General features: G+C 35.2%; 1 protein-coding gene across 1 annotated transcript; it reads left to right on the top strand.

Moving 5' to 3' along the window:
- Positions 1-8759: 8759 nt before the first annotated feature.
- LOC129773937 (uncharacterized) lies at positions 8760-13788 on the top strand. Its single transcript, XM_055777613.1, has 4 exons — positions 8760-8936; positions 12641-13272; positions 13332-13442; positions 13504-13788. The coding sequence occupies exons 1-4, from the start codon at positions 8760-8762 to the stop codon at positions 13640-13642; spliced, it is 1059 nt and encodes a 352-aa protein (XP_055633588.1). The 3' UTR covers positions 13643-13788.
- Positions 13789-18333: the final 4545 nt, after the last annotated feature.

Raw genomic sequence — 18333 nt, 5'->3', positions numbered from 1 at the left:
AAAATTACATTATTTATTATAAACGCAATAAGATGCGTTACGTTATTATTATTTTTTTTTATTTAAAAAAAAAAAAGCATATATATGTGTAAAAAAAAGGAATAGTTTCCAATAATAAAAAAAAAATTACATATATATATATATATATATATATATATATATATATATATATATATATATATATATATATATATATATATATATATAAGAAAAATGGGCAAAATTAAAAGAACGAAAGGCAATAGCTCGAGCGCATTGTACCGAGTAGTTCAATATTATTATTCCGTCCTCACAGATCCACTCTTCTAGACAGAGATGAGACGAGAGACGAAGAGATTCAAGCGTGTTGACGTCGACTACATTCAAGTCTAATTAAATTTCTATTTTTAACAATTTCCAAGCTTACAAGAATATAATAACCAATAACAGATAGCAAAAATGTTGAAGAAATAATCAAAAGAAAACCATGATTCCGCAATTGGTGGACACACAGGTATCAACAGATTATGTCAAAAATTTTAAAAGCTTCTCACAACCAGTTAATGAATAATTTCAATTCCTATGCTATTGGCGAAAATTAAAGATAAATGTAATGAAAATCAAATGTCATATCTATTATATGTTATGTCAATATGAATCGTTATAATATCAATACAAATATAAAAATAATAAAGAAAGAAAAAGAAGTATTATTATTGCACAAATACTCAATAATACATTATAACCGAAATACCTTTATAACAATAATTCAATATATGGAAATATAAACATTATAAACAACTAACACTAGAAATAAGATTTTACTGTAAAGATTTTTGGTTTGGAATTCTTTAAAAATGACTTCGCGTAGCTGCATCATTTTTATCTCAGGGGGAAGGTGTAGCATACGCATGAATCATCCGACGATCATTTATGACTTTATGACTTAGTTGGACTTTTACACCCATATAATTTAGGAACGAAATCAGTTCATTTCCTAGACATGTGCTTACTAACATTATTCTGTTTCAATCGACATACTGATTAAGGCGGAACAATGACTGTGAGTCATGTTGATTATTTTTCAATCATCATAAGTAAAGCTGACGCATAAGTAAAGCTGACGCATTGTAATTCAGATCCGCCACTCTATGTTAAACCACATAGGGGTTCAAATAAACCGTCAAAACATCTTATTTAATATCCTATACAATATTTGCCATACAGCTGATGATTTGGTTTGGGGGCACTTTTTACTCCCTTACTGTGGAGGTACAATATTCAGCAAAAGAAGCAATCACACGAAAGTTGTATAATACATGATACATTGCTTGTTTTGTGATATGATTTGTATTCCATTTCCAATAGACAAAATATCTGTTGCATCAAATCATAATTTTTGCGTTCGCTCATCCTTTCTCACAACACCCATTTCTTGTTTGAGAAATTGTTGAGTAAACATCGTTTGCCAGTGCACGTAGAGCGGGAATTCCTTCTTAAGATTCATTGCACCTCTAATAAATTGCCGAAAGACGTGGTCTTACGTTGATCGCACTTGATTGAAAAATCACAAAACCAAATGTATTTGGTTGCAGTGTTATATGGATAGTGTAAGAAATCGAAAGAATTAGGCAATTCAAATATAATTTCGTAAACGATCGAGAACATTACACGATAAACGCGAGCCGAGTGTACGATCCTAAAATAAACAACCTATCGGGAGCGGGTGCAATAAAACAGTTATCATAAAACAGGAAGGGGGTATATCTGTGGTATAACCGCAAGGGTGACGTAGGATTATCTTCGATTTAGTGATCATTTGTTTTTAGTTGCATCTGAATCATTTCTCAATGAATGAATAATTGAATATTTGGGGTACTTCGAAAACGAGAGCGTTACGTTGAAGGCACAATATTCAGCAAAAGAAGCAATCCCACAAAAGCTGTATAATACATAATACATTGCTTGTATTGTGATATGATTGGTATTCCATTTCCAATAGACAAAATCAATAGACAATAGACAGGTCAGGTCAGGTCAGGTCAGGTCAGGTCAGGTCAGGTCAGGTCAGGTCCAGCCGTCCAGCTCGTCCAGCTCGTCCAGCTCGTTCAGCTCGTTCAGCTCGTTCAGTAACGATGTTGTCTTGTCGATGTCTTCACGAAAAATGTATGCGTTTCTCCACCAGTATATCGCTTAAGTATGCTTTTTGACCGTGACTGAATCGAAAGAAGGTGTGGTTTCAATGGCTATTTGCTGAATAGCCTATTTTGAAAGCAATTTTAAGGCTATTGAAACAAGTTTATGGATGAAAAAGTAACAAGTATATAACGCGTAGACATTTTTGACGTAGGATTACGCCTTTCGGAAACATATTGGGGTACAAATTGAAAATCGAAAATCGAGCACATCGTGAAAATTGTCCAATTTCAAACGCTTATTGCTCAGTCATTTCATGATGGATTGATGAATTTTTTGCGTCAATCGATTTCTGCACTCTATAACAATTTTTTATATTGAAGAAAATAATATATGTCATGAAACTAGCTGTCGAACAATTGCAAAATCTCAACCCCTATCCTAACGGAAATACCCACTTCTGGTTGGTCGAAATTTACGACACACGTGGCGGGTCCCTAACAGAGACATCAAAACCAAGCTGCCTGGGAGAAATTGACATTGCAAATACATAAAAGTAGGTGGAGCTTTTGTTCCTACCGAAATGTATTCCCTAACAGAGACATCAAAACCATGCTGCCTGGGGAAAATCGACATAGCAAATACATGATAGTAGGGGGAGCTTTTGTTCCTACCGAAATGTGTTCCCTAGCAGAGACATTAAAACCAAATCATTATCAAATAGTTTAACGATATAATTTTTCAAATATATCCGCAATCAACAGATAGCCTAGCGGAATCCTACGTCAACTATGCGGTCGTGTCTCGGACATAACCCTTCTGTGATTTTTTCTTTCGAATGAAGTGTTTATCATACCGTTAGTTCCCAGTGAAACATATCTCGCGGATGACGACGAAGATCTGTTTGATTGGGAACCGATGAATATTTCAGAGCTTGAGGATGCCATATTCAGGAAACTGAAGGCAGAAAGAGATCTATGGAAAGCAAAACTAGAAAATGACAAATTGCAACAGGAGAATCGTCGGCTGAAGGCAACGAGAGGAGTCAGCCTACTTAGTCGTTGCTTTTTCAGATTCTTCCTGTTTATGGTAGGTGAGGTGGCGGAATCGATTCGTCATTAATTTTGGAATAATAATTTAAAATAATGAGTTAATGTTGTCTTTTTGTTACTGACTTTATTTTTATGTTATTAGTTGATTTTTTATTATTTTAATAGTATTATTTTATTATTATTGATAAATAAAGTTGATAGGGTTTTTATGCCTTTTTGAGAAAGAATATTTCTGTGAGTAGAACCACAGAGGCTTTTCCCTATCCAAAAACACAAAAAATGTTCAGTTCTTAGTTGTTTGGTTGGTTGTGTTTAGTGTAAGAATTTGATTGATATTGAATAAAATATTTAAAGGTGTAATCTATTGTGTTTCATTATAATAATTTGCGATAGTCCCTCCAAAGGCAAATATGAATTCGAGCGTGTGTTCTCTGTTGTTTTCCGCTTTGTTGATTTTATACCGAGCAGATCCCAGATCTATTTTTCTCTTTCCTTTTCTCTCTTTCTTTCTTCCTTCCTTTCGTTATTTATTTATTTATTTATTTCATCCATTCCTTCTTTTTCTTCTTTTTTACATTTTTTATCTTACTTTCTTCTTCTTTCTTTATCTTCACTTTACTTTACTGTTTGTTTGTTTGTTTGTTTGTTTGTTTGTTTGTTTGTTTGTTTGTTTGTTTGTTTGTTTGTTTGTTTGTTTGTTTGTTTGTTTGTTTGTTTGTTTGTTTGTTTGTTTGTTTGTTTGTTTGTTTGTTTGTTTGTTTGTTTGTTTGTTTGTTTGTTTGTTTGTTTGTTTGTTTGTTTGTTTGTTTGTTTGTTTGTTTGTTTGTTTGTTTGTTTGTTTGTTTGTTTGTTTGTTTGTTTGTTTGTTTGTTTGTTTGTTTGTTTGTTTGTTTGTTTGTTTGTTTGTTTGTTTGTTTGTTTGTTTGTTTGTTTGTTTGTTTGTTTGTTTGTTTGTTTGTTTGTTTGTTTGTTTGTTTGTTTGTTTGTTTGTTTGTTTGTTTGTTTGTTTGTTTGTTTGTTTGTTTGTTTGTTTGTTTGTTTGTTTGTTTGTTTGTTTGTTTGTTTGTTTGTTTGTTTGTTTGTTTGTTTGTTTGTTTGTTTGTTTGTTTGTTTGTTTGTTTGTTTGTTTGTTTGTTTGTTTGTTTGTTTGTTTGTTTGTTTGTTTGTTTGTTTGTTTGTTTGTTTGTTTGTTTGTTTGTTTGTTTGTTTGTTTGTTTGTTTGTTTGTTTGTTTGTTTGTTTGTTTGTTTGTTTGTTTGTTTGTTTGTTTGTTTGTTTGTTTGTTTGTTTGTTTGTTTGTTTGTTTGTTTGTTTGTTTGTTTGTTTGTTTGTTTGTTTGTTTGTTTGTTTGTTTGTTTGTTTGTTTGTTTGTTTGTTTGTTTGTTTGTTTGTTTGTTTGTTTGTTTGTTTGTTTGTTTGTTTGTTTGTTTGTTTGTTTGTTTGTTTGTTTGTTTGTTTGTTTGTTTGTTTGTTTGTTTGTTTGTTTGTTTGTTTGTTTGTTCGTTTGTTTGTTTGTTTGTTCTGGAAAACAATCGTCGAATTGCATTAATTATGTACTTATGACAGATCAGTTTCATTTGTGAGAAAATGTGTACTCTAGACGTGTCAGATGGTTTTCATTACTATTGGCGTAATTTGTTCTTCAGGAGAAGCTTTAATATTTCGGTTGTGAAAGCGGCATGGTTAGGTGGCATGTTTACCTTCACGCCGACAAAAAGCAGTATAATTCTGTGAATTTGTAGATTCATAGGACTCTCATAGAAAGTGTTCGTTTTGAAACACCATTTTCGAATATTGTATTTCTTATTCGGGCTCTATTTCTCATCACACCAACTGGTAGAAAACAATTTGTAATAGTCTTCCTGAAGTTTTTTCCAGTGTTTTTGAACAAATTAAATTCTAAACAAAACTATTCATTCATCAATACCAAGCGTGTTCAGAAAATAACGCCTTCACAATAGTCTCAAGTAAATATTAGGCATTTGTGCCAGCGCTTCTTCCAACCCTCGAATCATTTCTCATCTCTTTGAGATAGCCTTCAGCTCTTTCAGCAATGCGCTTTTAATGTCATCTTCACTTGTAAAACGACGACTCTTTAAGGTTCTCTTTATTTTGGAAAAATGGAAAAAGCCACATGGAGGACTGTTGTTGGTCAAACATTTACGAACATGCATTGAATGTGTGCACAGGTGCATTATTGGGGTTCAAAATATCCGAAAAATTTAAATTCAACGCCTTGTTAACGTTTCACAAACATTGCTATACTTTATTTAAATTATTCAACAAACGAATAAACTTTTTGAACGTCGAGATCATGAAAGCAGGTCTAATGTGCTGCCTCGAACATACTAAACAATAAATAAAGCTGGAAATATCATGGGCATGCATGTTAACATAACAAAATTAAAAACTCCCGTTATTTTCTCATTTCTCTTTTTCTGTATGTGAGAAAAAAAAATAAAGCCGTCTTCTCGAGTATCAGGAATGTTTTGAAAACCTTCTCAGGCACTTGCATTATTGTGTTGCATCTTAACAATTACAACAATTTTGTAAAATAAACTTGTATTATAATTCTAGAAATTGTAGGAACTAGAAACTAGAATTATGAAGCTCTCGAAGAATCTTCATATTTCATTGTTTTACTCCAACACAAAAGAATGTTTGATTACACTCCACCTATCAATAATAAAATAAACTTCTTCTTCTTCTTCTTCTTTTTCAGTATGTGTAGGATTAAAATGTGCAAACTTAATCAGCGCTTATGCGTTTATTCGAGAAATTGCAGATCAAAAGGGCCTTGCGGCCATGTGGCACGTAAGAGAAAATCTGATTAAAAATGATTTTGATTACCTTTCGATAACTGCACATAACGCATGCTAGTGAACCTGCGGTGAAAGGATATCAAGCGGATCAAGGCTTATTTGAACATCTCAGATTACGGTTTGGGAGAAACCCTGGATGGTATTCGTTGCAATGTTGGGGCGAATTCGTCGTTTTTGTATAAATTTGTATGTAGGGGAAAGTCGGGAAAGGCGGACAGGGTAGGAAAGACGGACACCCCTGTATAATTGATAAATTACATTTTTATTTTAAATTTTAATGAAGTACAAACTTTCAATACAATGTATCAATACCTTTGACACTTACTGTGTACACCTAGCTCGCTTTCTGTTGAAATTGCAAATAAAAACAAAAAATAATCTACAAAGAGCAGCTCGATGTAAATTTTCTTCTGCAGAAAATAAGGTTCTCATTGTTATCGAGTAATTTTTTGGGGTATTATTCGTTACGTGAATGTTCTGCCATCACTTCTCTTCCAGTCTATCGAATCAGCGAAGTTTTCTCATTTTTACTCCAGAAATATTGACGAAAATATAATACTCATCAAGTCGGCTAAGATGGACACTCTACCGACAAAAGACATAATATTTTGAAAATGTTTGTCTTTTGAAAACAATTTGATTATCTCCTTCTTCTTTTTTCAACAGAGGCCCATTAACTACGTTTGCTATCGCAACCAGATATCATGGACGAATCAGCAGAGCGGTTTTGAAAACGCAAACCGGATTTGTCATGCCGAATGCCGGAAGCTATTTGAGGCATGAAAAAATGAGAAAAGTTACAAGCCCTTCTAGGCGATTTTAGTCTAGCCTTTTAATTAGATCATTTTAATGCATATCTGAAGACATCCAAAACATATCGAGTACATAAACTTGATTTTTTCGTTAGTGTTCATTTTTCCCACCCCAGGTGTCGATCTTTCTCGCCAAGAATCCGTCTTTCCCGACTCAATCTTATTCTTTCAAAGATGCCGGGCACATTCATTTTTCAGAATGTCTGCCTCAAAGACTACTTTTATTATGAAAGAGACCTAGACTATCAATTTGTGATGGGATAAGTATATATTTTTTGTGAAAATCACGAAAAAAATCAACTTTTACTAACTTTTACTTTGTCGTCTTTACCACCCTTCCCCTGATTATTACGTTGTTGACTGCTGTCGATGGCGACCATTTTTGTTAAAAATAAATTATTTTTCACTAAAACCCGCTGTTTCGATGATCATAAAAAATCGAAAAAAAGTAACGCTTTAGATAATTCGTTTTTAAATGCTGATAAAAATTTTAGTCATATCGATCAATTAGATCCTGAGATATCGATGGTGGCTCTGAAAAGGGCCGTTTTGTTTGGTTGTTGGGTATTGTTTGTTTACCGAGTGATGATAGCAGAAGGATGGTAAACAGTCGTTGGATGGTGCGTATCAGATGAAAGATACCGAAGTGGGACGAGATATGATGAAAACTTTCCTCTGTGATCCTAGACGAGATACCTCCTGTGCTATGTATGGATGAACTGAAGGAAAAAAAAGCTCACCAATGTAAATTACCAATACCGAACACAATTATCAATTTTCTCATCAGTAAAAACATGTAATTTTAATATAGAGAAAACATATTTGAAATGGAAAAGGTAATTTTCTTTTATAATTTTTACTTTCTGAGTGTTTATTCAATTCAATGCGAATTTTAATTGGACTAACAACAACTAATACTATATGTAGAGCATATGGGAAATTCCTTTTCTAATATTTCTTCACTTTTCCAATTTTTCTCGCCGTATAAACTTTCCTTGGGTGAAAATGAACATAAAAAAAGACAGCTTGAACCAAACGATCTGTTCTCGACCGGGAACACACCTTGATTTTTATTTCTGAAAATTGAAATAAATCGTTTTATATATCAAGTCATTTTTAACACAACTGCTACCATATACAATTTTACACTTACACTAGTGCTAAATTTTTCACAATACACGATCGGTCATTGATATGAAATTTCACGAAGCAACCAACATTAAAGTTCCAAATTTGAATGTTATTTGCTAGAAGTAATCGTATCACTCACTCTACTTGCAATATAAAAATGTCTCCGACTTGCATATATTTGCAATGCCGATTTCCCCCGGGCACCATGGTTTAGATATCTCTGTTAGGGAAAACATTCCCATTACCATTTTTGATCAAAAAATTGTATAAAAAATGATCAAAAATATTTAGTTCTGTCCATATGTTAGTCTAGATAAATTTTCGGAAAACTAAGTATGCCAAGTTGCTTAATTAGGTAAGATTTTCACGCCCAGAGAGTTTGATTAAGTTCTGAGAGGGTCATGCCAATCCCATAGACGAGTTGGCGCGAAATCCGTCCTTTGCATCGTTAATGCAGTTATAAATGGTACTATAACTACACATAAGTCAAATGAAAACAACCTAAAAAGGACATCTCGTCAAGTAACACATTAATATGTGTTGGAGAACACACAGTTTGGTTCTGATAACGACATAACTATTCAGTCAGAATTGACACGAACTTCGACTTTTACGTCTATAAACTCTACCACTGTTTAACATCAGATGGACAAAATCCATCCAACCAGAACATGACTTCTTGTGTTTACTCCTTTCATCTACACCAAATAACCGAAGAGAAATTCATATTTCATCTGGATTAATGATTTACGGAACTAATTTCTTTTGTGCATAGAACAATCCATTTAGTTTATTCGTCGCTAGATGAAGCGCCGGTTGTGAGAAGCAATGGCCAAAGTGATGCTGCCACTCATTCTAATGATTGTTGGCGGAAGTTGGAGCACATATGTGCTAAGTAGTGAAGCTAGCAGCAGTGATACGTACAGGACGAATAGTTCCAACAGTGAGAATGTGTTGTCCAGGAAGAAGCGGTTCTTGCTGTTTCCCCTGAACAGTTATTTGGTGGTCAGTAGCTGATAAAAGCTTGCAAAGCAAATGGTGTTTTTTTTATTAATTCGTTTATTTTTACAGGCTCAGTTACTTAAGTTTACAGGAGCCGAATTCTTAAATATAATTTAAAACTATATATATAAACAATTTTTCTTACATCTATGGTTAGTAAGGTGGAAAACCAATTACTCGCGGTGTAAGCAAATGGTGTTAATTGCCATAAGTTTTACTTTATTCGAAAGATTTTCGCCAAGTTCAATTTTCAATAACTTTTTGTATCAATGAAGGCTGCATATCAGTGTTGACGTTGAATGTTGTATTCTGAAGTTGGAATCAGATTCAATCATGGTTTTGGAGACCAATTCACGGGACCATTAACCGAACTTATTGATCATATTGTGTATGTTTTCATTAGATATATAGAATATTTGTGATAGAGGTACAAACATGTAGTTGCTTGAGCGATAACTGAAGTGGGTAAACCGCTGTGAGTGAGTTCTACCTAGAAGCCATGAGAGATTTTGGTCTTCTAATTGACCTTTAGAACGCAAATATTATAAACAAAAAAACTTTCACAAATTGCTGCTCTTCTTCCAAACATGCTGAATAAATACTCAACGCAGTGTGTTCATTGGAACTGAGGAAACATTTTGCGATGCATTTCCTGCTTGAGTTTTGTTCTCGCGATGGCCCAAGTAAATTATTAGCCGTTGCAGAGCCACCAAAAGTTTCTACTAAAGGAATAATTATCAAGTATAATGCGTAACCCAGACACCAGGCTATCGAAGGAGAGAACCTACCATTGCATTTATCACTCTGTGTGAATATAAGGTCATTTATGAAGTATTCATGTCACCGGTAAGCTATCACAAATGTTAAGCTACGACGTTATGTGGCGACAAATCGGCAAAATGTAAAACTTGTATCTGGTGTATTGAAGCGAGTTCCCAGGATCTCACTCACTAATGAGCCTAACGCCTTTCAATTTACTGCAAAATAATGCAAATAATAATTTTACTCTCTCTTCACGCACAATAAAGAGAATATCACTATACTGCTGAACAGTTTTGTTTCGTTTCACGTTCATTTGTTTCAATCTGCACTCTGGAGCGAAGTAATCAAATGAAAATGAAAATGTCTTATATTCGAATGAAAATTTCGTTTGAGTTTGAACTGCATCCACTAAAAGTAATAAAAATGACGATCTGAAAGGATGTGTATGTATATCAGGTGACGTTGGTTTTAAGACTAATATGGTTTCCAGTTTGGAGAAAAGAAAACGAATAAGACTTTCAATTGAAAGCAACAATCTTCCTTTCACATGTGAAACTGAAACTGACATATAGTCCATTCTAATGATAATGAATATAGCCCAGTCACGATCTTCAAGTGAAAGCGTTTGCTTCCAAATTCAAAGGAAATGAAGGCAGCAATGAACGAAATTGAAGGAACGATGTTTCAGCGTGAGTGGAGAATATTCACAATCGAAAAAGATTCTGGCTGCAGAGTAAGGGAAAAATTAAAAAGATCATTTTCAGAAAGAAAATAAACCAATTGACCAGTGCAGTTCAGAAGAATTTTCATTGACGAAAAAACTCTCGATTATATAAAGAATTAAACACAAACCTCCATAACTGCGCGACTATGTGCTCGACCATGGAACTCACATGATAATAATAAAATTTGTTTCGAAAAAAAATGCAACACTCTTTTTTGTAAATAACTTTTTTTTAAATACTACCTTAGAGTGTAATGTTTCCAAGTGGTTATCGAGACAACGTTCAAACAAGGAGCGCTTCGACCAAAAATATGGCCGCGGTCGCGAAAAATCCAGACCAGTCCCAGTGGTGGATTGTGAAATAGGAATCGACCAATCGACCGTGTTCAGTGTGGTAAAATCGTTCAAGAAGACTTAGCGGCGAGCTGGTAGTGGAAGAAACGTAAAGACGACCGACCCCGTGAAGGCAAGGGATTGCTTCAAGCGCAATCCGAACCCTTCGATTCGGGACGTGGCCAAGAAAGCCTTCCGTTTGGTTTGTCCAGCAGCCAATGAAGGGGACCGGACTTCATGTCTTCAAGGTAAAGAAGGTGCCTAACCGAACCGATAAACAGATGACACTCTGTTTTGCCGGATCTGGCATAATGTCATTACGCGAAACCTATAATGGAGTGGTACGAAACCAACGATGTTGTTTTTGTGCCGAAGGTGGCAAATTCACCAAACACGTCGGAACTCCGCCCAATAGGAAAATTCTGAGCGTTTATGGAGGGCAAGCTACGGAAACAGGGAAGGTCTTCAAAAACGACCAGTATTTTTATAAAGAGTGGATGAAAGTGTGTAAGAAAGGTGGCGCAAGTGTTGGACAGGATTTTATGGGTAGCGTTGAGTCCAAGGTGTGGGCATTTAGCCAAGGAGAGGAGGATGAATAACCAATATTGCAATAACTAATGTGTGTTTGTTTATTCTCTGAGAGTTTCGAAAATATCTGACTTAACATGAATTTTTGATGATCATTTTTGTCGGTTGTATGGTCTTCATTTTTCATGTGTCAGTGATATAGTTGGCGATAATGCGACAGCAACGTTTCTAAAAATGCATTTTTCTGACACTTGAGTCAAGACATTATTGAAAACAAATATCAATATACTATTGTTCATCGCTTTCCAGTATATAACATCTTATTGGAAATTTACGGAATCTTCGTCAAAAGAATTATTCTTTCCAGACCAGGATTGTAACAAGTCAGTTTTTGATAATTTGTTCTGGAACCCACAAAAGGTCAAGCCTTGCTATGTTTGAATATGATATACCCGTGTATGGTTGATGATTGTATCCAATTTTAGAGGCTAATAGTAGACTGAATTCTGATAATTCATTCAGATATTAAACCTTCACGCCTTGGATATTCGGTTTTGATGCTGATGTTACTGATCTTCTGAACCGTGTATTTGAGAGACAATACAAAACAATTTAGAACTAGAGCACACATCATTTAATTTCATGAGTGAAACATTACTCCTAGCTCTCCATTAGCAATAAACTAAACTTTTCTCTCGTATGTATTTGAAGTTTTCCATTGTGAAAATAGTGCAAAATTTCTAGAATATATGAACCAATTCAAAATCGGGGACTGAATTGAAAACAGGCAACGTAAATTATGAGCATGAGAGTGAATCCATCATCGAAACGCTGTTTGCATGAGCCTGAAACGAAAGCGTGAACTTTTTTTCTATTTATCCATCAATTGTCGCCTAATGACATAGCAAATACATCACTCATGAAATGGATCATCAGCACCGGCGATGCCGCTTTCCATAGCTATACCAAAGATGCCGAATATAATTCAAAAGGTTACATTATATCGAATAACTTCATTCAAGTTCAGACCCAGTTTAAACCACGCTCGATTAAGAGCTCGTAGAAATGACCAGAGTATTGTTATTAGTTATCTTATTGATAGTTGAAGGAATGCGGTGCGGGAAAACGGCGAATAGTGACATTGCTAACGATAATTATAACGAAACAGATATTTCAAGTGTAGTAGGGATTGTGACGCGACAAAAACGATTTTTACTGTTTCCCGCTAATGCGAATTTACTGGTCAGTGAAATTTTGTCTTGAGGTATAAATCAAATTAAATTCATTTGACACGTAATATAAATATATGATGGAGTTTGTTAGTTTTGTCCAGTGTAATGAAGTTAATCTCGTCCGACAGGTTACAGTATCCGGTTCCAAAACACTTATCATCGGTGGACCATCGGGCAACAATTTTATTGCCGAATTGGATTTATATTACCCATTACCCGACTATCGATATCGCATTTCTTCGCTAAGATTGGGTGAAATTGCAATGTTACCAACTGAAAACAAGGAACCGAAAGCGACCGCAGCTCCACCGCCTCCAGCGCATGAACACCATGATGGGCAAGAGTTATCGGATACGGAACTGCAGCAATATTTTAAGGACCACCCTGAAACGTGGACACCTCCCGGCTATGGTAAAGACCGATCCGATTGGTTTCCACCGAGTACCTACAATCCGTACCCAAACTATAGCGGGCATAGCTTCAACTATGGACCCTATTATCGTAATCATGGCAATCGAGGGTATCAACCATACAAAAGCGAACTATGGCAAACGGATTCAAACGATTACATCCGCCACACCATTCCTCGGATGAAGAGATCGATGCATGGCGATGATAATGACGATGATGATGACAATTACGTGCTTGAAGAAGAACCAGATCGTTTCAATATTAGCCACCATCGCGATTGGGAACATTTTTATCATTACCGGGAAAGACGCGAATTGTACCATACGCTGGAGAACGAGATTGGTGATAGGTGAGGCTAATTAGTTTGGTGGGAATTTCTAGCTCATTTGTCTCTCAATCTGTCACTAGGTTCAGTTTTCCAATGAAGTCATGCATTTTGAGAGCTATTTGTGAGGCGCGCAGCTTCCTCTTGCCCCCCGGAAAGTCGATGATAATGGATATAGTGCGAATCGTTCTCAGGTAAATTAGCGAACACATCAATGCTTCAGTGCAGAACCTAACAATTATTTGTATGTCACAGTGTTCCGTTGAAGGAAGAGCTTCAGGATGAGTACAGCACCGCTATGAGGGAAGCATCACTTGACTGTCATGGTCTTTACGGCAAAAATTGTCCAATTAGCATTTTATATTTGATACTATTCGGAAAGTTTGTACCCTAAGATGGAAAACGTCACAAATGGTTATCGATCACTTGAATCTGGGGTTTTCATAGAATAGATGTAGCAACACATTGCATAAACATGGGACTTAGATTATCCTAGATTCGACAGTTCAAAGTAAAATTGACTAATACCATTCCTAACAAAATATATAACAACAACAAAATATATAACAGCAACAAAATATACAAGATTCGTTTATCATTTCCATCATGTGTCCACAAGTTTCAGTACCAGTGTTTCGCAATTGGCATGAGGGTATTTTGATAGCTCATAGCGGCCATCTTGCTTCCTACCAATCTGACATTGGTAATGAACCCATTCCACCACAAACAAAAAAAAAACAAATGTTATAGTGTGAATAATTATTGACTGGACCCTTGGAAGGGGAAGGGAAGTTCACATGGGAAGTAACATTCAGGACAATAATTAACATAAAAACTAGTATGTATATAGCTTGCTACTACTCGATAAAATTATTATTTAGTGCAATTAATTAATTTTGTGACGTGACAACACCTGTGCATCCTGTCTTTGCGCAGAGCGTAAAGGGCGAACACGAAATTATTGCGACACATTCAACAAAGCATAACTTTTTTACCATTGGGTAAAAATCAACCAAATTATGCACACTTTCTCATTGATGTGTATTATCTACATGCTGTCAAACTCGAAGTCGTGTCTTTCGATTCAACGAAACGTGTCGAAAAACAAATTCTTTCCAACTTTCACACCTGGAATTTCCTGACCTGTCGCACCGGCAGTTGGGAAAAATGTTGAACATTCACCGTTCAACCGTCTCCAGAGTGTTGAAGCGGTTGACGTTGGACCACGGCAAAGGAGCTGGAAGAAAACCGGGACCGGAGAACAAAAAGACGGAGGGAAAGGTGAAGCGGATGATTAAAGCAAATCCCAACGTCTCAAGCCGTGATTTGGCTAAAAAGATCGGCATGTCGCAGAGCTACGTCCAGAATGCGAAGAAGAGAGCTGGACTACATACATACAAGGTATTATTATATATTAGGCAAACTTCCCAAACCGCGATGAGCGGCAACAATCGACGGCTAAAACTCGGGCACGGAAGCTTTACGAGAAGATGCTGACAAAATATGGCTGCTGTGTGATGGACGACGAAACGTATATAAAAGCCGATTTTAAGCAAATTCCGGGGTTGGAGTTTTTCACCGGCAAGAGCAAGTTCGATGTGCACGACAAATTTAAGAAGAAGAAAATGTCAAAGTTCGCCTCCAAATATCTCGTTCGGCAGGCCATCTGCTCTTGCGGACTGAGGAATGAGTCTTTCGTGACAAAGGGCACAGTAAATGGCGAGATCTACAAACCTGAGTGCCTCGAGAAGCGCCTTTTGCCGTTCTTGCAGCAGCACGACGAAGCTCCGCTATTTTGTCCAGATTAGGCATCATGCCACTATTCTAAAAGTGTCCTGGAGTGGTATGAGGCCAATTCTGTCTATTTTGTTCCAAAGGACATGAACCCACCAAACTGTCCGGAGCTGCGCCCGGTGAAGCAGTACTGGGCAATAATGAAACGGAAACTTCGGAAGAGCAATAAGACAGTCAAAGACGAGAAGGACATGTTAAGAAAATGGAAAAAACTGAGAAACTGGTACCGGATGACACTATAAAGACTTTGATGAAGAGCATCAAGCGAAAATGCGTTCAATTTTACACTCAAGGCTCCATCGATTCGCCCTTTATTGTCACGTCACAAAACACATCCCAATATACCGTTCTGAATAATATTTCGGACACTTTATTCTAATATCTTGAAATGCTTAATGCACTGAAGATATAACTATACATTTAATATCACAATTGCTTCTTTAGAGTAATCCCTTGGTTTCACTATCGTTTCATATGAGAACTACATTTGAATTATAACATAATCGGCAAAAATATGACAACATTACTCATTATCGTTTGTGTTTAACGTTTGCTTAGCGTGAGAACGTACAATTTACCCGTTCATCAATATTTGAATTTTCCCCCGTGTTTCATCAGTTCTCATCATTGTTAACAGTTTACTGTGATTGCTTGGTAAGTGTTTCGCAGTTGACTATAAAATATAATCAAGTGTAATGTAATTTTCATTCAAAAAATTACAAAATGAAGTGTCCGAAATTTTGAATCCAATCTGTCCGAAATTTGATTCTTATTCGCTTGATTTGAAAATCATTTTATTCGATGATTTCTTTATGTTTTCAATCAAATAGGTACCAAAGTAGAAAGCTTAAAAGCACATTTAACTAATTTATTAATAATATTAACCAAATAATACCTGTGCTAAAAGTTTAGATCTGTTTTCTGCATCATATCCCTTAAGCGTTCGAAATATTATTGAGAACGGTATGCAAGGTTCGTGTAAGTTTTTTTGAAAAACTGAATATTCTGAAATCTACGTTCAATTTGTGACCATGCATAGAAGGAAGGTTCATTTGTATGTTTTGAAATTGAACTGAAAATACAACATTTATGTTAAACAGTCGGAAACCGCAAAAAGTTAGGTGTCCCATCACAAACGTATTATACAGCGCGGACTCGATTATATACAGTTTTTGATTTCTTTTCACTGTATATAATCGAATCCTGTATATAATCGAGTCAAAAAAAAATTTTTTTATTCGTTTTTTTGCATGTATTTTTCGTTTTTTGAATATATATTTATATAAAAGGAATTTAATTTTTGTTTCATCCCCTTAAGTCATAAAACACCTTTCTCACATGAAAAAAATTAATTTATCAAAATTCTCTCAGGATAGACGTGTTAGACGATCAAATTTGATGAAAAAAATCCTTCTACGCATATGTTCGAATTTCAACAATGACAGAGTTATTGAACTTTTTGTTTTGTTTCGGACTTTGTTGCCTCAAACTGGCTCTACATTACAAAGTACGCTGCGGAATACAATTGTGTTGCTTTCATTTAAAAGATAAGAAAATTTAGTACAGAATATAGTAGCGGAACATCTAAATTAGTTCATTTTAATAACATTTTGGAAGTGAAAAACTTAAAAGTTAATAATTTTTAATATGTTATTATTCATTACATCGTAAAAATTTATATTAAACTAGATTGTTTCTATCAATTAAATTGAAGCTCTCTAATCGCCCTACAATTTTTACTTTGACACCCAACTTCTTTTTTTTCTTAATTTGGATGCAATATCGATATAAACAATTCTTGGTGAAAATTCAAGCATAATCTTCAAAAATCACGATTTTTACCCCACTGTACATGTAATAGCCACTTAAATTACATTTCAACGTTGAAAGGTTCCATTTATTCTTGAAATAAGTCGTATTTGAAATATAAAAAAAAATATTTTTTCCAAACTGTATATAATCCAAAATTGTATATAATCGAATCACATATAATCGAGTCTGTATATAATCGAGTCCGACCTGTACCGGCAAAAAGCGAATTTAACTATAGAATAATCTCCAACTGATGATTGTTGAAAGAAATTTTCTCAATTTCACTATGACGTGGTTTACTTTTTGAAATCGTGTTATTTATACATTGAAACGTAAAAAAAGTGTTCTTAGTAAGTCAGAATCAAACCGGATCACATCGGTACGAAACGAAGAAACTAAACTTTTCGAAATGTAGTGGTACCATCCAGCTATCACTAGAAACTGATTTTATAGTACCTTATCATCATAAAAATACATCGTACAATTACGAATATTTTCAAACTAAATTCATTATTTAAAAACTTAGCTCGATGTATTGAAAATAATTGCATTAATAAACAACGTTTTTCCAAGTTTTATTACACGCATTCAAATGTGATAGAAAATGCAAACAACGTGTCAAATTATTTGAATGAATGCACTTTGTCACTCTTATAGCTTGATTACACATTTCAGGTTAAATATATTGAAATAGGGAGATTAGTGCACCTAATTGCGAGTGCTCCAACAACGTTCTATATGTTCTTCAGTATTTAGGGAAGATGGGGGTAAGACGGACATGTTAAGGAAAACTTCTATTGTATCTTTGGAAACTCATGTTTTCCAAAACTTCAAAGCAGTTTTTTACAGTTCAATATTCTGATTTTCGAAATAATCAAAAAAATCTTTCATAGAAATGTGTTTTTTCTTGTTTTAACTGAAATTAAAACAAACCGAAAAATAGAAAATTTTCAGCGATGCGGGTACAATGGACATGTACACCTAGGTTTTTTTAACGCGGTTTTTTGCGCGGTTTTTACGAGGTTTTTTCATCCGGATTTTCCAATAAACGCGGTTTTTTTATGCGGATTTTCCAATTAACGCGTTTTTTTTACCCAGTACCCGCGTAAAAAAAGACCAGTGCAATATCACATCTCCCCCTCAGCTCACATTTTTCTCTTATCTTCCATCAGAGCATATTACGGTAATTAGTGCTTGTAACGGATCTTAGCGCTTATGAAGGAAATTAGTTTCGCACCTTATCACGATTCTTACGTGGATTTCAGGTGTTAGGTAATAGGAACCTCAGCGGGTTGTACAACGGGGCGGGGTTTTTACGGGCAGCGATTCGTGAATGTCTATCCCTGTCTACTTAGCTCTGGACAGTCCAACAGTGGATCGGCAGTAGAGTGTACAAATCACAAGGGAATCTTCTAGCAACAGTAGATGTCCTCATTCGTGAGGAAAACCGAACTATAGCTACCAGTAACCAACGAAATT

The sequence above is a fragment of the Toxorhynchites rutilus genome, chromosome 3 (assembly GCF_029784135.1).
Source record: "Toxorhynchites rutilus septentrionalis strain SRP chromosome 3, ASM2978413v1, whole genome shotgun sequence".
NCBI lineage: Eukaryota > Metazoa > Arthropoda > Insecta > Diptera > Culicidae > Toxorhynchites > Toxorhynchites rutilus.
Note: the sequence above shows the minus strand (reverse complement) of the source record. Positions and strands in the feature narration are given on the sequence as shown.

Excerpts from the sequence above, each read along its gene's own strand:
- LOC129773937 (XM_055777613.1), top strand. The coding sequence starts at position 8,760 with ATGGCCAAAGTGATGCTGCCACTCATTCTAATGATTGTTGGCGGAAGT. Across the intron at positions 8,937-12,640 it reads CCCTGAACAGTTATTTGGTG|GTTACAGTATCCGGTTCCAA; the intron begins GTCAGTAGCTGA and ends CTCGTCCGACAG. Across the intron at positions 13,443-13,503 it reads ATAGTGCGAATCGTTCTCAG|TGTTCCGTTGAAGGAAGAGC; the intron begins GTAAATTAGCGA and ends TGTATGTCACAG.